The sequence below is a fragment of the Meles meles genome, chromosome 1 (assembly GCF_922984935.1).
Source record: "Meles meles chromosome 1, mMelMel3.1 paternal haplotype, whole genome shotgun sequence".
In the NCBI taxonomy this organism is placed as follows: Eukaryota; Metazoa; Chordata; class Mammalia; order Carnivora; family Mustelidae; genus Meles; species Meles meles.
Genome location: NC_060066.1, coordinates 112,904,550 through 112,926,514, shown reverse-complemented (window position 1 = coordinate 112,926,514; position 21,965 = coordinate 112,904,550). Strand labels below are relative to the sequence as shown.

Below are 21,965 nucleotides of genomic sequence, written 5' to 3'. Positions count from 1 at the left end.
GTGACGGAAGTGGTGGACTGGCTATTCTTCACGTCCGGTTTAACAGGACATGTGATACACTCTCTCTCGCGGCTCAATGCCTTTAGCTGGTGATCCCTTCATCCTCTTCCCAGCCCCCAGTCAGCCAGGGCGATTTCTTGCCTCTGCAGGGAGATTTTTTTTTTTTAAAACACTATTTATTTGAGAGAGAGAGAGAGAGAGCACGAGTGGAGAGGGGCCCAGGGAGAAGCAGACTCCCCGCTGAGCAGGGAACCTGATGGGGGGCTTGATCCCAGGACCCTGAGATCATGACCTGGCTCAAGGCAGACGCTTAACAACTGACCCACCCAGACGCCCTTGCAGGGAGAGTCTTTACCTGCCAGTGTTATCTGGACAAGGAAACAAATGATAGGAGCAGACCCGAGGGTGAGCATGGGACAGGGCAACTGGAAATCCTTCCCTCCTCTGTTACCTTACATGGAGCGGAGGGCTTTGTTCAGCAGCCAGCAGGCATCCATTTCAATGAAGTGCTCCCAGAGCTGCCATAGGAAGGTCCAGGGCTCAGTACCAAAGCTGGTGAAGAAGCGGACCTAAGGGGGGCCAGGAATCTCGGTCTGCGCGGTGGAGGCAATGACCGATGGTGTCCTGAGTTCCTGGAGTTGAACCAGGGCTAATAATCACCTGGCGTGCCTGGGGCACAGACAGCATCTGATCAACTGGTCAGCACCCTGACATCCTCTTTGTCAGGTCTTATTCTCACTCCCACATCATGTCCGAAGGACTCCTGAGTGGAAGCACCAGGTGACATGAAGGGCCTGGTTGCTAAGGCCAATGGAGGCAGTTTCAGCACCAAGAACCCCCAGTGAGCTCCGTATGGATAGACGGCAAGGCCCAGAGACTTTTATCATGAGTAGGGGCTTTTGCCTGTGACTCCGAGGCCACACCAGAGATCTTAGGGAAGGCATATGCTGTCTTGTGGGACTGCCATCTAGACTAAGGGCCTCCAGGCAGCTTGCAGGGGAGGAGCTACGGCTGGCAGAGAGGGGCAGTTGGTGGAACAGGAGGAGTTCAGCACGCACCTGCAGAGAGGGCTGGGAAGTCCGCTGAAATCCTCCTGAGTTCTGAACTCAAATGGGGTTTATCTTGGATTTTTGGTGCGTGTAGGCATGTGAACAGCCTTGGGCCAGCCGTGAAGTGAGTGGGCCCAGCATCTCGTTCCCTTCTGCCCCATACCCCCTTATCTCTGGCAACCCCCCTCCTAGCCAGCCCTGTTTCCCACCAAAGGAAGCCAGCTTCTCTTCTACAAAATGGGGCAGCTGAGGAAGCTTTTTAAAAGACCTAGTATCCTTCCTCCCCCTCCCTGACTCCTCCCCAGCTCAATTCCCACTGCCATGGACCCTTGCTACTTTATAAGAGGGTCCTGGAAAAAGCAGTGGCCTAACCCAAGGGAGACATATCAATCTCCAGCAGAAGAATTCCCTGCTAGGTATCAAAACGCAATTTTTTTTGGCTGGAGGAGTCAAGAACATGCCACATTAACCTCTGCTTGGTGTGTATTTGCCCAGAGAACACTGGCAAGGCTTGGGCAAGAAGCTGCAGCCGCCCTTGAGGGCATTTCTGGCCGGGTCTACAGGTGGCGTCTTTAGATCAGGGAAGGAAGCTGGCGCAGAGGCTGTGTGTCCCCACATTTGTTCTCCTGTGCTTCTTGGAGAATGGAATGGGATGGGCACAGGGTGTGTGAGGTGAGCACTCAGTGGTGGGGGCAGGTGGGGGTCACAGAGAGTGGGGCCCTCAGAGCCGGGGGGTCCAGCAGTCTCCTCGGCATGTCAGCTGGTACCTGTATTGAGCCCTGGTTTTTCCAAGCAGTGCAATGAGGGACTGCCTCCTTCTCTTAACTTTTGTGTTGTGTCGTATGGGCTTAGTACCAGCTGCAACATCTAGAAACTGATGGAAAAACTTAAGAAATGAGTAAAGATACAACAGCACAGAAATCTAGTAATGATAATAATGGCCACAAGGGAACATGACAGGCCAAGTTATCTGGATTTTTTCCTCAGTTCCAGAGGGCAAGGTTTCTGGGCTAGGCTTTCTTCACATCCCCTCTTCCACAGAGGACCCCTGTGCCACCATTAGCCCAGAGAAAGGCAGAAAAGACCGCTAAGGATGGCCCCTCACTCCCCAAGGCTGCTGCTTTTGGGGACTATGGTGTCCAATCCAATTCATTTCCATCTAAGAGTGGGCTTTTAAAAGTAGAATCCATGAGCACAAACGCTGCTACTGTCGATTTTCCAGGAACCGCGGTCTGTAGAAATTACAGAGACAAAAGAAGAACACTCAGGGTGAGCCTCATCCCAGGCATCCCTCCAGCCTTGCTCCCAATCCCTGTGTCTTGTCTGAGGTAAGACTATGCCGAGGGATCTCCTGCCTGCATCAGGGTCTGGGGGGGCTCTGCTGCCAGCCCAGCTCCATGCCTAGACGCCTGAGCCACCTGTGTCCAATGCCACAGCAGCCAAGGGAGAGGGGCAGGGACCCTGTGACACATTCTGCCTAATGGAAGAGAGGCTGGACGGTGAAGAGACACCTCCACAGAGTGGCACACTGACAGAAAACCTTTCATTCGCTTAAAATTTCATTGTTGTGAGGTCCTTGCTTGTGTGAGCCATGAGCACGAGACAGGGACCAGAGTCCCAATTTTCCTCCTCAGAGGTATGATGCTTGAGGACCATGAGAGGGAGGGAGCCTGATTTAGAAACTCGCCCTTGAAAATCCCAAATTTCTCTCTTTCTCCTTCTGATGACTGAACTAGCCATTGACATACCTAATTTCCCCCTCTTCACCACTGACTTGCCCTTAAGAATCCTATTACAAGTCAGCAGGCACACAAATGACTTAGGGGTGGTGTCCAAGTCTGTAGCCCTGGATACTGAGCTTGGAGTCTGACTATATCTGCAGCCCCGGCCGGTCAGGCCCCTTGTCCACCCTGCTGAGCACTTCACATCACATTAGAGGAGGCCACGTGCACCGAACCAAGGGCATCCCACCTACCCCGTGGTTTTCTTGCTTTGTCTGGGTATCTCTTTTACCCATGGACTTCCTCCTCCTCCCCAGCTCTGTATCCCACCCTCTGCAAACCTTCTTCTACCCTTCACCTACCAGAGAAGGGAAACAATAAACACACACACATATAAAGGAAGTATTTGGGGACTGTATTGGTTGAGATTTGCGGGTTGTTGAAGAAATGGCTTCTCACACCTCCATTCTGCTTGTTTTAGCAACTTGGAAGATAAACTGACGGTAGATGTCTGGGTCCATGAACTATATGATTCTAACCCCTTTCCCTACCCCCCCTTTTTTATATTTTATTTATTTATTTGACACACACACACACACAGAGAGATCACAAGTAGAGCAGCAGGCAGAGAGAGAGGGGGAAGCAGGCTCCCCGCAGAGCAGAGAGCCCGATGTGGGGCTCGATCCCAGGACCCTGAGACCATGACCTGAGCCGAAGGCAGCGGCTTAACCCACTGAGCCACCCAGGCGCGCCCCCCGCCCTTTTTTAAAAAAAAGATTTTATTTATTTATTTCACAGAGAGAGAGCACAAACAGAGGGAGTGGCTGAGGGAGAAGGAGAAGCAGGCACCCTGCCCGAGCAAGGAACCCGACACAGGACTTGATTCCGGGACTCCAAGATCATGACCTGAGCTGACGGCAGACACTTAAACCACTGAGCCACCCAGACGCCCCCAAGATTCTCCTAAATACTTGATTCTCCTTTAACAAGTATCCCAACAAGTCTTCCATCTCCCCTTCTGGCAGTCCTCTTGCAAGAAACCACCCCAAATACCCCCTCCACTGATTTTCCAAACCTCACTGCCTTTACCCAGGTGAGGCTCCCTCCTCCCAAGGCTTCTGGCCCCAACAGAATCCCCAACACTGTGTTTCTTCGTGAGTATGTAGGAAGGTTTTCTGAAGTCACTCATCTTTGTTCCTACCTTACCCCTTTTGAGGAATGGGTTCTGTAGGTTTACCTAACAGATGTCAATTTGGTTTCTATCACATTTCTAGGAGAGCTTCCTATCCTGAACAGGTCAGGTAAACAAGTTGTCTTTTCCCTGCATTCCAGAGTTTAAAACGTGCCCCTCCCTTAGCTTTTGTCTTTCCAGGGCAAAGAGCCCCACCGGTTCTGGGTGGTCCTCATGGTACAAACTCCCCAACCCCGATCATTTCCAAGCTATAGACCTTATCTGGCCTGATTACACTATTGGAACTGAATCTGTTACCCAGAGGACAAACTTAATATCACCAACCCTACAGAATGTCACTCACCACCTTTAGACTGGTCGCCGGGCATACTTGCGACGATACAGCTCATCTACTCGCTCCAGGTACCACGTGCCGGGGAAAAGACTGCTCGTGTCACCAGGTGGTGAGAAATTCACTGTGGCATGAGGAGAAGCAATACTTACTAAGAGGTACATGAGGCTTGGAAGAGGAAAGAGTGCCAGGGATGCCTTCACCGTGAAGCTCTCCTGGCTGCGAGGCTGGCCACCTGTCCCAGCCCCAACAAAGCCCTGGACCAGCCCAAGAACCAGAGGCAGTCATCTTGGATCTAGTACATAAGCCTCAGTTATGAGAAATTTTACTGTAGGAGTATGACATGTTCCTACAGTAAACGTGACCTTCCTCTCCTGAAATCCTCACCATGCTCTCTTGCCAGGGATACCTTCCTTGAGGTATGTATACCTCAGAGCTTCCTGTCTTCTAATAGACACTTCCTTCTTAGCCCTAAGTTCTCTGGCTCTGATTCACTGTCATATTTCTGTTCTTTGTTCAACAAAGTTCATCTCAGAAGTCCTATTTTTACTTTAATTGTTTTTCCTCTTTGACTTAAGATGTCCCTGTTCCAGAGAAGATGGATGACTACTAGGCCTAGGTTTTCTGAAACATTCCCAGTTTCACGTATTCTGTCTCCCTTTCAGATCCCATTGCAAGCCACGTGTCCAAAGTCTTGCTTGAGAAAATATGCTTTGTTTTGGTATTAAAACCACCATCTGGTCTCTCCAGTCATAACTTTCATTTTGTCTCCTTTTCCTTTGTTGCTTTTCTGGGCAATATTTTTTTTTAAAGATTTTATTTATTTATCAGAGAGAGATAGACAGAGAGAGAAAGATCACAAGTAGGCAGAGAGGTAGGCTGAGGCAGAGGGAGAAGCAGGCTCCCTGCCGAGCAAGGAGCCCGATATGGGACTCGATCCCAGGACGCTAGGATCATGACCTGAGCCGAAGGCAGCTGCTTAACCAACTGAGCCACCCAGGCATCCCTGGGCAATATTTTTTTATAAAGATTTTATTTATTCATCAGATAGAGATCACTAGTAGGCAGAGAGGCAGGCAGAGAGAGAGGAAAGGAAGCAGGCTCGCCGCTGAGCAGAGAGCCCGATGCAGGGCTCGATCCCAGGACCCTGAGATCATGACCTGAGCCGAAAGCAGAGGCTTTAACCCACAGGCGCCCCCTTTAAAGATTTTATTTATTTATTCAAGAGAGAGAGAGCACAAGCAGGGGAGAGGCAGAGGGAGAAGTAGGCTCACCGCTGAGCAGGGAGCGTGATGTGGGGCTTGATCCCAGGACTCTGAGATCATGACCTGAGCCAAAGGCAGATGCTTAACTGACTGAGCCACCCAGGTGCCCCATTGGGCAATATTTTGTTTTTATGTTCAGTAGGGAAAGGGGGGCAGGTGCGCAGAGACAGTAATATCTGTCAATAATAAAACTTATTTATGTACATTAACTCATCGAATCTATGTGGCAGTCTTGCAAAGTTGGTATGATTTTAGAAATAAGACAACTGAGAAAATATCAATGATTTCCCCAAGAGCTACTGGGGATCACAGGTCGGTTTAGATTTGAATATCTAGCTCCGAAGTTCGGTCTCCTTCAGCGGTTGCATAGAGAGCAGTTTTAAAGACCACCAGCCAGAAGTCCTTGGGACTGCCTTTTCCAGGATCCTGTTTTGAGTGGTTAGCTACAATCTATACTGGGAAGCCACATGTTACTGCCCACCTCTTCTCCACTCTGCCTCCTGCTTTCCCACCCAATTCTTGCCTCTTTGGGCCTAACAGATTTTCTCCCAATCATATTGTATAGACATCTTCGCCCTGGCCCACTGTAGTCCAGACTTCTGATGAATCCCCGGCTCTCTGCCACCAGCATGGAATCTTAGAATTTCCATCTCCTCTCTTCTCATCCTTTTTCTTACCCTTATGGTAGAATTGTTCTCTTTGGTCCATTATTTCTGTGAATTCCTGAGGAGACATACGCTTCCGGGAGGCGAGGCGTTTTGGAAGGTCTGACATACTAGACACCAACTTCTCCAGGGGGGATCCTGGGAAACAAAGGCAAAATCTTTGTATCTACTTCACTGTCATCGTCACTGCTGCCAATCACGAGTTGGCCAGAGAGCCAGGTTCTGTGAGGGCTCCAACCCTGGAGGACAGTGTTGTGTGTGGCTTGGAATGTCGAGAAATGATAAAGGTCATCAAACATAATGTTAGCGAGAACTACTGGCAGACACATACTTTTAGTCAAGGAATGTCCCACAGGGTGTTTAGGTGCACACCCGCAATTACATCTCACAGAAAATAATCAACATATATTTACTGAAAATTTCAAATCCATAAACTTCCCTTGAACTAATTGCAACCAAACAGCCATTAATTACCTCCTGCCTGAACTGTTTGCTGGAACAATCTGTTTTCCCACTTCTGCCTTCATTTCTCTTCAATCTAGTTCCAAGTAGTAGCCCGCCAAATGCTTCAACTCCATAAATGAGACAAACTTACTCCATTGCTTAAATCCCTTCTGGGAGTTCCTCTGTTCTTAATCACAACATAATTCTGCCCAGATGGGAGCCTCAGTAGTGGGGAGGAAGAGAGTGGTTTCTTTGACTAGATGAATCACACCAGAAAAGCCTAAAAAAAAGACAGGACTCACCTGGAGAAGCATCCTTGGACACTCGAAATGAAAAAAAGCTTGCTGCCAAGCCAGAGCCATAAGAAAAGGCCCCAATCCTAGAGCCAGCCAGGTCTTGGGCAGAGTACCTGCAGGGAAAGAAAGCAAAATCCAAGAAGCATGTTGGCATTACTCTGCCCTTCAAATAAGCCACCAACCTATCGCCCCAATCAAGTCAACCTCTTGCTAGTAGAAATGGGCTCCAGGCACCCTGCACAAAGAGGGGCTTTTGGAAGACCCTGGGGATAGACCCAGAAAGAAGAAAACTTAGGAGGAGAGTGGCTAAAATCCAAGATGCAGAAGATCCATTGAGCATAACAGAATTTGGAGCTTCTTGTCACCTATGGGAACAAGATGAATTCAGTGAACTCTGGTGTTTGGAGGTCAGACCACTTCAAGGCTTCCATGTTTTCTGGTAATGTTTCAGCAGTTGTATCCTCATCAGTAATCGTTTGATTGAGTTCATATATATCTATCTCCTATGTTATGTGCAGGTACTATAGTACAAGTATTTCCTATAAACCCCAGAAAATAGAGTATCAATAGAAATAACAACCAGTATCCGAGCACTTGCTGAGTTCTAGTGTTTTAATTCCTTTACCCACTGAGCGCTCATCAAAATGCTAGGAGGGACGTATTGTTAGTGCATATGTTTTATAGTTGGGGAAAGTAAAGCACATAGAGATGAAGCGTTTTTCCAAGATCAAAGCTAGTAAGTGGTATTGAAACCCCAGCTGTGGTTTCTAAAGCTAGACTCTCTTAACCACTGTGCTTTACTAAGGCCAGAGATTTCAAATGGATGAGATAAAACTATGCATCGAAGTTCTGTTACACGCTTGCTGCATCCAAGCACACCTTACACATTCCTTGACATCATACATCATCACTTTGGAGACCATTACTTAATCCTGATTGTAGAGCTGCCTACACATGTCCCTTTGAAAGAAGTTTCTTTCATTATCTTTCCTTCCTTAAGAATTTCTGAACCAGAAGAGGAACCAAATTTGGTTGAGCCCTCTGACCTTGACCATGGGGTGGGGGGTATTACTCACTGAGACAGAAGAGAGGCCAGACACCCATACAGGGATGAGGTGTATGTATTCCCATTGTGAGTGGAGAGGTAAAGGGAGGCCTTGGTCTTCTTGTTGAACATGTCCAGGGAGGCCTTTTGAAGTGCCTTATCCATGTCCTTGTTGGTGTAAGTTTCTTCCAGCGCTAGCCCCCTGGGAGGCAAGCAGAGGCACCAGCCAGGTGAGAAACCACAGAACGAGAGAGAGGCAGCAAGGGGGAAAAGTAAAAGCTTCTGGAGAGACTTCTAGGCACATTTTTTTTAATGTTTGTTTGCTTTTTACAGAATATTTGGAAATACAGACCAGCACAAAAAACAAAACAAAACAAAAAACCAATGTCACTAATAGTAGTACCATTCAGAGAGAGCCCTTATGTCAGTTGCTCTTGTGGAATCTATCCCTGCCCTCAGAGGTTAACTAGAAAATAAAATCATGCTATATATTCCATTCAACATGCTTCCCTAACTAATTTTCTTTATGACATTAAATCAACTTCTCTAGCAATATTTTTAAAGGCTGCAGAATGGGTCATGATATGATGTGCCCTACTTGAACCAATCTCCCCATCCTGTCCTCACCAGTTAAAACTCTGCCTCTTCCCTCTTACACATGGAGTTGCTGAACCAAAAAGTGTGCACTTCTTTAAGGCCTTTGCTTTGTGTTTTCCTACTTCTTCCCAAAGCCCTTGTGTCAATTCACACATCCACTGTTGTCCATTTTCCTTAATTCTGAGTATTCAAATCTTTAAAAAGGCTATGTAAGGGCACCTGGGTGGCTCAGTGGGTTAAAGCCTCTGCCTTTGGCTCAGGTCATGATCCCAGGGTCCTGGGATTGAGCCCCACACCAGGGAGCCTGCTTGAGCCCCACACCGGGCTCTCTGCTCAGCTGGGAGCCTGCTTCCCTTCCTCTCTCTGCCTGTCTCTCTGCCTACTTGTGATCTCTGCCTGTCAAATAAATAAATAAAAAATCTTAAAAAAATTAAAAGGCTATGTAAGAAAAATGATAGTTTCTTTAAATTTTTTTTACTAATGGGCAATCACATTTGCAAATGGGATAATGTGCCTTTCTTCTTTGAGGAAATTTCTGGAGCATATCTTTAGCTCTTTTTCCTATTAGAGTGTCTGTTATTGATGAGACTTCCATGTGTTCAAGATGTTAAGCTATTATCTTTGGCATATATTAGAATTTTCTTTCAGGGGGCCGGTCTCGTAATAGCGTTTGTGCTCACTTTGATGTTTTAGGTAGTGGCAGGGTTAGTAGTAATTAGTAATGGGGGCAGATGTTGGTAGAATACTCCAAAACTTGAACTAAACAGCTACCATACCAAAAGGGAATATTTTCTTCCCATTGGGAACTGTGTATTGAAGATTCTTCTATTCTAAATGTCTTGGAGTAATTCCTCAATAAACAGTATTCTTCTAAGGAGGGGGGAGCTGGACTATCCCTGTTTCATAGATGGGGGAAATTAAGGCAACAGACAAGACATTAATTCAACAACGGCAAGTGAGAATGAGACTTGATGCTCCCAAGTTGCCATCCTGTACTGCTATTATTTACTTCTAGGTGTTTCTGTCTAAACACACTGGAAGATCATAGAGTCATATTTATTTTGGTGTCCCTAGAGTTGAGTATGAAGCCTGACATATAGTTGATGCTCATAAAATGTTTGCTGACTGAATGTTTTAGCCACACTCCCTTTCCCCTTTTTCTTATTCTCTGAAGCTTCTGATAGCCAGCCACTTGATCTAGAGGTGCTGGCAAACTCCCCGTGTTCCCTGAGATAAAAGATAGGGGGACCCCATGTAGACCACAACCCAATAAGTCAGGTATGAACTTGGTGTCCTTTCTATTGTGTTGAAAGATTGTCCTTTTCTCACCCCCATGGTTGGCTGGTGGTACAGGCTCAAGGAGTGAGGAAACCTCCTCCTTCCTCACCCTCAAGAACCTCCAGGGTTGCCCGAAGAGGACCCACCTGAAGGTCTCAAGCCCCTTATAGAGGCTGGTCTGTGTGTCGCTGCTGGCTGACAAGAAGTCATTGAACATCAGGCGAGCCAGGGATTTCTGGACCATCTTGCAGAAGGGCGTGTGAAAGATCATGAACTGTAAGTCATCAAGAGTGAAAGGCCGATTGATGCCAGCTGGAAGAGGAAGTGTGAAAACGAGGATGTGCCATGGCCAATGAGCCACTTAGACCTACACTCCAAGACCAAAGTGTTCCGAGGGACTTGAGGTGTCCCAGGGAACCAGTTTCTACCTTCAGCAAACACATGTAAGTTGTTCATTCACTTTACAAGCATTTCACTAAGCACTCTACTTATGAAGAAAGATCAGAAACAAACAAGCATTTTCTTCCTGTCTACTATTGCCAACCTTTATGACAGATAATTCCTCCAAATCAAACTAGTGTTGTGTTACTTTCTCTGTTTTTCAGAGGAGGAAACAGAGTCTCTAAAATATGAAGCTAGGTCATGTGTCCACGTTTACTCAGCTTGAAAATGGCTGGCTTTGGATTTAGGTTCTGATGTTTCTGATGCTATAGAAACCCCATATTGTCTCTTAGAGCTGAGGGCCAAAGCAGCATCAATCAAATTCCACATAATGTTAGGGAGCAAAATGAGAATGCTGAAAGAATACAGAGTTGGTGAGAGCAGTTAGCCAAGAGCAAGTTTACAGTGGATGGAAGGTAGGGAAGTCCAAGTCCACTGCCTACCTGTAGGGGCCAGCCGTGGTGGCTGACAACCCTCTCAGAGCAGTGGAAAGGGTCAAGAAGTGGTTCCTCAGGCCACTCCCTAAAGCATGCATGCTCTGACACTTCCACACGTGCCTTTTTCCACACTGAAAACTGCCTGTCACAGATGCCCTTCTGGCCATAATAAGAACCTTTTGATTTTTTTTAGAGTGCTCTGAACTTTTTAAAATAAAGTTTATTTCCTTTCTGATTATGAAAGCAGCACATATTTTCTTAGAGGGAGAACTCAGAAACTAAAGGTGAAAATAAAATTAACTTGTAACATTATCATCCAAAGAAAAATCAGGAACATTTTACTATACTGAAAATAGAGATAAGATTTCTCAACATTGGGCAGGCTTTAAAAGGCAGCAAACTACAAATGGTGAGTTAAATTACTCCTGACTTCAACAGAAACAAATCTTAGCCCCAGAAGGTTGTGGTTACACTGACTCACCACAGTACCTCCCCAGGTGGCTGACAGTCACTGGTTTTCTACTGGTGGCTTTGGTCCTAGATTGTTTAATCTCTTGCATTCAGCTCAAGTAAGAGGCAGCTTCATACTTGAATTGGAAGCTTCTAGATGGACTTTTTTAGCATAGACCCATGAAAGGGTGTAAGAGGAAGGGGACATGAAGCCATGCTCTTGAGGTCATTTTTGAAGGAGAAAAGAAACTTTGTCTTAAGCTTTTAGGGCCAACTCTTTGTCCTCTAGTAATAGAGTCCCCACTTTCTGCCCTCTGAACCCCATACCTTGTTTCCACTGGTTCTGGATTTTTTGACGGTATAACGTGTAACATCTGTCCAAGGCCCGTAGGTAGCACTGGATGGAGAGCTTCCCATCTACTATTGGGTACTCTGTAGACGCATCTGGTTTGTAGAAGTCGTAAACGTTCTCCATGTGGGTTCCTCTAAGCCCTGGCAAGGCACACAGGGGGATTCAGGACTGTATGATGCAGCCCCCATGGAAAAGAGAAGATAGGGAGACATCTACTAACATTTCCTGGTTTTTCTTTGCCTGAGCCCACTCAACATCCCTCCCATGTTCAAAGGGACTCTAATAGATGGTTGCTCTTATATAAATGAGATCTATTATTTCCCTTTCCAAAACTTTATGGCTTTAACAAAATCTGGAATAGATGCCAAAAGTCTCAAAGGAAAACCTTTCTCCTTATACCCAGTTATCTTCTTTCATCTTCAATTGCCAGTCTAGCACCTTAAAGGTCCTGGTCAGCAGCAACAATGTTACTCATCCTATGCATCATGATCCCAATATGTGATGGTGCAGAAGAAGAAACCTCAATGATCCCTCTGTTCCCTTCCTCCCTGCCCTTTGTTCCCCAGTCCAGCCTTCTGAAGGCATGTGATGTCATCCTCAAATCCACACTTCAGCCCTATGTAGGGGGTATGCCAACTTGGGATTGGGAGCTATGCATTAGCTGTGCACAGTCTCTTGGTACCACATTTCCACAGTTTACCACAGACCTCTCTCAAGAGCCAGAGGGGCCTTGGGCCCAACCAGCATGGCCACTGCTCCAGCCCCACCTGTGGGGCGAGCATTACCACTGGGATAGACAGCGATGTCTCCGCAGACCACCATTGCATAGCGACCTGTAATGAGAGACAAGAAGTAATTATCTCTACTTGAGATCACAGCCGAAATCTCGAGGAGATGGAGTGCTTCCTCTGAGCCAGGCACAAGTTTAGGTACTGAAGATAGACCAGTGAACAAAAAAAAAATCCTTTCCCTCATGATCAGCCTATATATCAGGCACAGTTATTCTCTCTTTATCAACAAAAAAATGGAGGCCCAAAGATCTTAAGTCACTTGGCCCAACCCACCCAGCTAATAGATGGTATAATAAGAATTCAGAGTCAGGATTCCAATACAAATTCACTGAAACCCAAGAACCTTCTTTTAAGTATTGTAGCAACTCCAACTCTGACAAAAAATATTGTTGTATATATATATATATATATATATAGAGAGAGAGAGAGAGAGAGAGAGAGTTTGGAAACTATAGAAAAGCATTTAGAAGCTGTTAAAGAAAAATTAGTAAATTCGACTATCTAAAAATTTAAACTTTTTACAGAAACAAACTCAGACAAACTGGGGAAATATTTACAATACTTACAACCAACAAAAAGCTATTTTCCTTCATTTATAAAAGTCTCATAAAAAAGCCCCCAAAGTATGTAATGGGAAAATGGTCAATGAACATCCTAAAAAATACTGAAGCTTTTTTATAATGAAAAAAGGGAAAATCCTTGTTTTTCCATATTAAATTGACAAAGATTAGAAAGCTTAACAATACTTATTGTAGGGATATAGTTTAGTACAACATCTTGAGGAACAATGTGGCATATTCTTTTTTTAAAAGATTTTTATTTATTTATTTGAGAAAGAGAGAGAGCTCAAGCATGAGCAATCGGGGAGGAACAGAGGGAGAAGTAAACTCCCTGCTGAGCAGGGGTTCCCAAAGTGGGGCTCCATCCCAGGACGCTGGGATCACGACCTGAGCCAAAGGCAGACACAACCAACTGAGCCATGCAGATGCCCCAATTTGGCACATTCTATCAAACTTTTATATCAACATATCTGGCGATTCCTTTTCTAGGAATCTATTCTTACAACACATTATCAAAAGCATGTAAAGCTATTATGCAATGTTCATTAAAACATTTTTTATAATTGCAAAAAATATACAAAACCTAAATATCCATCAACATGGAACTAATTAAATAAAGTTTGGCGTATTCATCAAAAAAATATCGTAAGGTTTTTAACGATGAAATAGACTTTATATGTATTGGTATGGGATGACCTCTAAGACATCATGGAGGTGAGGAAAAATATGTACAATGCTAAAAACCAAAACCGAATAGCTATATATGTGTATACTTGCAAGAACAAAGAAAAATTCTGGAAGAATACATAGAAACCATTAGTGTGGAATTCTGGAAAGTGGTAATGGGGTGTCAAAAGAGAAATTTTTCTTTGCTTTACACTCATTTGTGTATATGTATTTATTTCAACAATACATTTCAGTTACTTTCACTAAAAAAAAAAAAAGGCAAGAAAAGTGAAGTCTTCTGGACAATCTGAGGCTGTGCCACTTTTTCCTTTCCTCAAAACCTATTGTGTCTATGGGGTGATTTGGAACTTCCTGGTGAGTCCCAAAACCACCTTTTCTCATCCGAGAAACCCCAGCTTGATGATTGGTCAGATCAAAGCAGACATCCCATCTACACTGGCTTTGCTTGGTCTTGGTGGTTGTCATTAGGTTCAAGATTAAATATGTTTTTTGTTTTGGTACAGACTAATGATTCACATCTCAATAGTTTATTTTTTTCTCCCTCTGACCAAGACATCCTGTTAAAGAAGGAATACCCTGCCACTCAGCAGAATCTACTCATTAGAAATGACATAATTAAAGCTGATGATGTTCCCAAACAAGGTTCTGATTTTTGATCAAAGGCTGGTGACTATCTCTTGCCCATCATTTCTACTTCCCAACTAATTGTGTGGTTGGAAATATTGGTGGTCATGGTAGTAGGTGTTACCAAATAGGAAAAATGCTCTAAGAACAGATTTGATAATGTAGAGACTAGAACATCTCAAATCAATGAAACTGTTGATGGTGAGGCTATTCAAGGCATTCCAAAACAATACTGAATGAATTGGAGCATGTAGGTGGCTCAGTTGGTTGAGCATCTGACTCCTGATCTCAGCTCAGGTCTCTGTCTCAGGCTCCTGAATTCTGGCCCCTCGTTGGGCCCCACGCTGTGTGTGGAGCCTCCTTTAAAAAAAAAATACTGAACAGGTGTGTGGAATTGCACTGCACAGCGAACCGTCCAACTTTTCTTGGCTTCTCTTTGAAATAAAGAATATTGAATTAGATAATCTCCAAGGTTTCTGCCAACATTAAGATTTTATAATTAATGTTAATTATGGCTTCTACAGTTTTAAATTCCAGTTTCCACTTAGCATACTAAGTGCCTTGACTGCCCAGATAATCTCTGTGGATCTCTTGTACAGTCCTTTTACCAGTCCTGCAAGGGAGGTTGCCTAAAAACTATGAGGCTTGAAGTGGTTAAGGGACTTGTCAGCAGTTATCAACAGAGCTAGATTTTCAATTCTCAACTTATACTGTTTCCCTTGGATCTTTTCTTGCCATCACAACAGTGGGTTCTTCCTCCAGTATAACATCCAGAGAAGATGTAAGTAAGAAACAAGATAATGTTAATATATTAAGCAAAAAACATGGGGTGCCCAGGTGACTCAATGGGTTAAGTGTCTGACTCTTGATTTCAGCTCATGTCATGATCTCAGAATTGTGGGATCAAGCCCAGCATCAGGCTGCACGCTAGGCACAGAGTCTGCTTATCCCTTGCCCTCTACTCCTCTGCCCTTAAAATAAATAAATAAATAAATAAAATCTTTTTATAAATATGTTAAGTAAAAAGCAATTCCCTAGCAAGTAGGTGAGGGAGTAAGAGAATAAATACTCTGTGTAATAGTCTATCCTGTGATTCTTTTTTGTTTTGTTTTATTTTTTTATCCTGTGATTCTTTGGGTCTCCTCCTACCGGCATGTTTTCCCCTTAATACCTAAACTTGTTTAACTCTCTCTCAGAGGCTTAAGAGAACCTTATGAGAAATAGGAATATATTGGATTTGGTTTGGCGTCTCACCCCTGCCAAACACTGTGTAAGATATCAGATCCCCCATTTTCTCACGTGTAAATCAGGCATAACACTTCCTAGGCTGTTGGAAGGACTAAATGAACTATGTGCCCATGCTACCTAGTTAATAGTATACAGTTAGACAAGTCTAAGCGGTAATCATCATTGTGGTTGTTGATGATAAGAACAGCTGTGTGAGTAAGTTGTTCATCCCTCCGTGATGAAACCACTGGGGAAAGGGAGAAACAAAACTCAGGATTCAGCCTCTAACCCAGTTCCTTTCTTACATAAGGTCTCGGGAAGCACATACCATCCCAGGAGCTGGACTCTATCCAGTTGGCAGCATTGAAGAGGGAGGCAGTGCCACCGTAGCAGGCATTGGTGGTATCTATGCCCTCAATGTCAGTGTTCCCGGAGTCCTGGAAGAGCTCCATGAGCACTGTTTTGACAGCCTTGGACTTGTCAATGATGGTCTCAGTGCCCACTTCCAGCCGTCCCACAGAGTCCCATGGGAGCTGTGTGTGCTCCATCAGCCGCTGCACCACCGTCAGGCACAGGGAGTTGATGTCCTCCTGGACTGAGCAGAAGCCCATATGGGTTTGGCCCAAGCCCACCGTGTACCTCCCTGCTTCCACATTGTTAAACTTCTCCAAGTCTTTTTGGTCCACATACTGGGCTGGGAAATAGACCTCCAGGGCAAGGATGCCCACATCCTTTGGCCAAGTATCTGTTTTGGCCAAGGGGACAGCAGGGATTGTTGAAAACCTGTAATGGAGATAACAATCAAAATCCTATTAATGGTCTCCAGCCAGTCTCCTCAAAATACAATACAGCAATCATCTCATTAATTTTTCATATATTTTGAAGCTATATTTTCAGATAAATGCAAATGCGAAGTGGTTACCTTTCTGTTGAATTAGCACTTTTAACCTTATTAAATGTCCCTCTTTAATTCATCTTTGTGATATTCCTGTCACAAAACCTACTTTTCCTGATATTAAGAAAGTTGCTTTAGTTTTTATTATTATCATTATTACTGTTTGCATGGTGTATCTTTTGTTGTCCTTTTATACTTCTAATCTCTCAGGGTCTTTATATTTAACACACACCTCTTCTAAACAGCACATAGGTGAGTCTTTTTTGTTTGTTTTTTAACAAGTCTTACAGTATTGGTGCTTTAATTGGAGTAACTAGTCCAATTATATTTATTGTAATGACTAATATAGATGGGACTAAATCTACTGTCTCACTCTTTATTTCCATTTGTCTCACATGTCCTTTATTTATTTCTTCTTTCCTGCATTCTTTTGGATTAAACAAGTATTTATTATTCCATTTTAATCTCCTCTTTTTCTTTTAGTAATGATCTTGGAGATTACAATATGCATGCTTGGTTTATTGTAATCTAACTTACATTAATACTTCTACTGTTTTCTGAACAGTGAAAAACCATACTTTAACTCCCTTTATCCTTTCCATCCCTTTGAGCTATTATTGTTATGTGGTTTACTTCTACACATGTTATAAATGTCATAGGACATAACTTGAAAAATCTCATTCAGTTTTAAAGTGCTCCTTTCAAAAAAAAGAAAATAAAGTGCCCCTCTCATCACCCTTTTTCTCCTTGTTTCTTCTTACTACACAAGAACACACCTATTGTTTTTCTACTTTTTAAGGAAGCTTCCTGCTTGATTCCATCCTCTCTGCCTTTTCTGATTGGGCCTCCAAATATTTACGGAGCACATCCAACACAGTGCTGGGCTCCAGATGCACAGTAGAGAAGAAGGCATCCTTTGTGGCCACCAAGAGAGCATAGTCTAATGGAACAGGCAGATATTCAACAGCTAAATACATAGTATAACAAGCAAAGGCTGTGAGAATACAGAGGACAGAGAGAACAATTCTACATGGGAGCAGAGAGAAAATGGGGAAGGGGTCAGTGGAAGAGGGAAAAGATAATCCGTTTCTTTCCTGGACCTACCCACCTCTCTTCTAATACCTGACTCCTAATACCCCTGGTGAAATTCTGGAGTTTCGCCTTCTAGCTATAAGTACAGAAATCACCAGATCCACCTCCAACTGTTCCCACGTGAAAATACCTGAAATCTGGTTACTTTACTGATACTCTTCATTTTGCAGATGGTGAAAAAAATCAAGGCAAGCGTTGGTGAAGTGTTGTGCTCAGAGTACCTTCATGGTTACTCATGTGTTAGAAATATCCTGTTCTTTCACCACCTTGGGTGCCACCAAAGCACTTGGGAATGCCACCAGAGTCCTTTGACTCATACCTAGCTATAGAATTCCTGACCATTGTGAGTGACAGGATGGCTCCACAGGCTTACGCATTTAGCGCTATGCCACAGGAACTGTAGCTCAGATTGAGTGTGTCTGTCAATCACCCTGAGGATTCTGGACTTCTGGTAAATCCCAGTTCTCCCATCGGAAAGGTCACTTTAAAGTACTGTGAGGCAAAGTGTATCACACGATCATAAGACAGTGAGGCAAAGTATAAATGTTCACCTATATCTGATAAGAGAGGTTTGGAATTCAGTTATCTGCCCTATTTATTTGGTGTTCCTCAAATAATTGGAATTTGCACTCTCAAATATTTGTGGAGAATCTTACCCAGTATGTTGGAGCTAATGGTTAGCTAGCAGAGGTCCTGCACTTGGCTGGCTTTCCCCTCAGCCTCATTTTCATTCTGTCTTCTCATTCTCATTCTGCATTCTCATTCTCTCTCCCTTCCTCTCTTTCCAGTTAGAATTCTAAGCTTTCAAGAAGAGGTTCCAAGAATCAGCCACATGTTAACTTTTGAAACTGTCTTAATAGGGGGCTATTTCTGGAAAAGGATTCCAGAGCCTTGAAGAAGAGTTAGCATGTAGAGGCTTCCAGAATGATCAGACCACTGGAGTTAAGAGTGCTCTTCTTATCTGTATATTTTCTCTAGGAAACTTTATTTAATCTAAAATTGGTTTTGTTCTGGGGTTGCTTGGTTTAAGAATATGCATTAAGATTTTCTTTCTTTATTCCAATTCTCCTTCTGTTTCAAAATTAACCATTACAAAAAAAAAATTAACCATTACATGCCAGGCACCATGCTAGTGAGAGGCTGCCGAGGTGGAGAGAGTTGGCAAAGAAAAGAGGAGGTCAAAGTTCTGAGGATTTCTTTGACCAGTGGGAGTAGTAAACGGGCACATACATGCATACCCTAGCTGGAAGTCAGAATGTGATAAGGACCTCAAGAGGGATATAAGCAAAATCACACCAGAGTTTGGAGGAAGCAGAGATTTCCTGTGGTTGGTAGGCTCAGAAAAATCTTCATGGAAAAGGCTACATTTGAGAATGACTTTGATGGATGAGCAGAACTTCTGCTGATAAAGAACTGGAGAGGGGCGTGGAGGAGGAGGTGGTCACAGTAGGAGATGACTGAGCAAGTAAGGGCACCTGGAAGAGTGGAGAATGAAGGTGATTAGGGACACAGCGCATGAGAAAAGCAGGTGGGGACCGCCAAGCAGAGGGCACCTCTCTTCGTTAACCTGCAGGGAAGCATAAGCTGCGACGGGAGCAGTTCTTAGGTTGGATTGAGAGCCGAGGCAGGTTGCAGAAGAGGAGACAGACATACAGAGAAAGAGAGAGTCATAGGAAAGATCCTTAATACTCTTTCAGACCACAGAAAACAGGATGAGCTGTGGGTACACTGGAAAAGGGAAATGTGCGAACCAAAGATGCCTGAAGGAGGGGCAGGTTGGATGAGTTCTGAGGTTTTTCTCTTGCTGGGCAAACCCATGTCAGTCCCTTCCTCTCAGATGCAAGAACAGGTCAAATGCTGAGCTGGGACATTTGGCCTGTCTAAAGAGGGTGAAGGAGGGTATGAACAATGGCAGAGAGAGAGGAAGAAAACAAGAAGGCTAAGGAGCATCATCCCCTACTCTACACATTCATGCAGCCAGGTCCGGATCCCAGGAAGGGAAGACAGTGAGTCAAAGTCATTTTTCTAAGTCGTCATAGAGTGCAGTGTGGCAGTGGGAGAAATGGCTAATCTCAGGGTACAGCACATGGTTCGGAGACTGAAGGCCCTAGCTATAGCTATTACCATCGGTGTTGGGAGGATCCAAGCACATGGGCCAAGCTGGGGAGTGCTTACAAAGACAAGGCATGCCTGTGTGCTTCTGTGCACAACACATCGCACACAGACGTACACTCTTATATTAACATCCCATTCCCCCCTTTCACAAAATCAGAGGGCAGAGAAACAGGCTTCTGAGTCCCAGTCCATTTGGAATCTTGCTGCAATGATTTGAAGCAGCTTGTTTGACTAACACTGCATTGGCACAGAGTGCTATGGCTCTTGGCAGGAGCTGGAGGTAAAGGGTGGAAGGGTGGTGGAAAGAAGAATGCCGGGGGCCCTGGAACCGATATTTCCACTGTTTCATGCTGCTGGGACAGTGAAAGAAGTCACTGTCTATGAACAGCAGGTATCAGAGATTTGGGATCTGGAATTCTAGCTGAGAGGGACTGTCGGTTTAGAGAGGAGGTAACTGAGACCCTAACAAGTTAACTTGCTCATCTAAGGCTATGCACAAGCCTCGCCAACTTTTCACTGGGATTCTAGTGAGCTTTTCCTTATGACAGGATTTCTATCTACCTGTCTTTTACTGGTTCTATGACACTTCTCAAAGCGTGGCCTGCACAGTCCCTGCGAACATGACTCACCTTTGGTGGGCTGTGGGAAGATGGCTAGCAGGTGAGACGAAGGCTTCCTGCATTGCTGTCTTCACTTGCAAGACCCGCTTCACTGAAGTCAACAGCCGTTGCATTTCCAAAGGAACGAGCACAAAGCCAACAGTTCACAGTCCTTGGGAGAGTCGCCCAGCTGGGCCCCATTGGGCTTTATAGAGCTCTGAGACTCCTGCCTCTGAAAGCCCCGCCCCTGCTTATCGAGGCTCAGATGAGTTCTAAAACTGGGCCAAAGTTCTCACTCAGAACATGGGCAAGTGGAAGGAAAACATCATTCCTCCAACTTGTACACAGCTGCCCTGATCCTGGGCACGTGAGGGAATGGATGGCTCTGATTCCTCCTTTCTCAGGCTCTTGTGGTAACTTTTCCTATGGCCAACTAGCTCGGACGACTATGATGTTCCTTGTCACACATCCTGGGGTAACCCCATTTGGCCTGTCTTGGACCCTAGCTCCTCATCGGGGTTACTCTTGCTTGGTGTTCCAGAATGCTCTCTGTGGGGTTGCCTGTTGTTATTATTTTAACACATTATGCATAATATGGAACATCTTTCAAAACTGAAAGGATGACTCTTTTAATAGCAGTCTTTTATGTAGTTAGGAGTAGATACTGACACACAGGCAAAGGCACGCGGGTAGAGGGATGTGGTGCACACTGTACCTCTCCTCTCTTTATTGCCACTCTTACACATGTAGCTGTACACAACCTCCTAGTGAGCTGTACAGGAGTTGCAAAGGGGTAACCAGGGCTCTCCTGAGGAGGAAAGGTCCACTTTACAGATGAGGCCAGTGATATGTAGTCAGACAACATGACTTTTCCAAAGACCTAAGGGACTGTCTTTTGACTCCTCCAGATTCTGGTCTTTCCACTCTGCTCTTCTACTTCTTTGTGAAAAGTTTCCTGCCATCTGACCTGCTAGTGAATTGCTCCCTTCACCCCTCTCTCACAGTACTAGTCTTCCTCTGTCTTTTATGAGGGCCATGTACTTACTCATTGGTTCACTCAGTGAAACTCCCTGTCTAATGTGACTCTTTGGAAGACATGGAGAAGAACCAGAGTGGTTCTTGCTTTAGGGGAATCAGAGGTGACTTCATTTTCCTGAATAGAGAGACCTTCTAGGTTCCCCCAGAAGTCCAAGTCTCCTGGGTCTTCCAATGTGTTTAGGTTCTTGTCTCCATACACCTTGGTGCATTACTGCTCTAACCCAATCTCCCAGCTCTCTCTGCCACCCATGCTCTACCAACTTTTGCAAAGCTCTGTCATCAATTTTAAATTCTTTATTTCCAATTCCTTTTCTGAAAATGACATTTGTTTCTTTCTCTGTCTCAACCTACAGCTTTCAAATCATGGTTGGGCTCTTTTCCTGCCCCACAAAATCTATCCCCTGGACATAAGACATAAGATAAAACATAAGAACTCAGTATAAGGCACATTGATACTGCTAGAGAATTTTTCCTCTTCCTTCTCTCAAAAGCCCATCTCTCTTCAAGCCCTTGCCATTACTCTGAGCCACCCAATGCCCTTCATTCTTGAGGTCAACTGACAGTCTTGCTCTACTCCCCTTGTTCATGAGGACTGCAGCACATGAATCACTGCCTTCCTCTCCACATCAATTCTCTCAACATTCGTGAAGATGTTAATCTCCATACAGATAATTCATCTACTCTAGCCTTTCACTTAAGTTCCCACTTCCATGATCTTGTCCTCCACATGACTTTAGCCTCCCACTCTAAACCCATACTCTTGACCTTATCAGT

General features: G+C 44.6%; 1 protein-coding gene across 1 annotated transcript; it reads right to left on the bottom strand.

Annotated features, from left to right (window-relative positions):
• Positions 1–1,970: 1,970 nt before the first annotated feature.
• Positions 1,971–20,343, bottom strand: HMGCS2 (3-hydroxy-3-methylglutaryl-CoA synthase 2). The gene is made up of 10 exons (XM_046022778.1): positions 20,184–20,343; positions 15,781–16,235; positions 12,271–12,396; positions 11,539–11,703; positions 10,030–10,195; positions 8,040–8,210; positions 6,970–7,076; positions 6,236–6,361; positions 4,306–4,417; positions 1,971–2,281 (listed from the first exon to the last, which is right to left on the bottom strand). The coding sequence occupies exons 1-9, from the start codon at positions 20,285–20,287 to the stop codon at positions 4,311–4,313; spliced, it is 1,527 nt and encodes a 508-aa protein (XP_045878734.1). The 5' UTR covers positions 20,288–20,343; the 3' UTR covers positions 1,971–2,281; positions 4,306–4,310.
• Between the last annotated feature and the right edge of the window lie 1,622 nt (positions 20,344–21,965).

Bases quoted from the DNA above. Each gene is read 5' to 3' on its own strand.
- HMGCS2 (XM_046022778.1), bottom strand. From the start codon at position 20,287: ATGCAACGGCTGTTGACTTCAGTGAAGCGGGTCTTGCAAGTGAAGACA. The intron at 12,397-15,780 runs GTATGTGCTTCC...CTCTCATTACAG, and splicing joins AGAGTCCAGCTCCTGGGATG to GTCGCTATGCAATGGTGGTC. The intron at 6,362-6,969 runs GTGAGTCCTGTC...TTTGTTTCCCAG, and splicing joins GTCCAAGGATGCTTCTCCAG to GATCCCCCCTGGAGAAGTTG.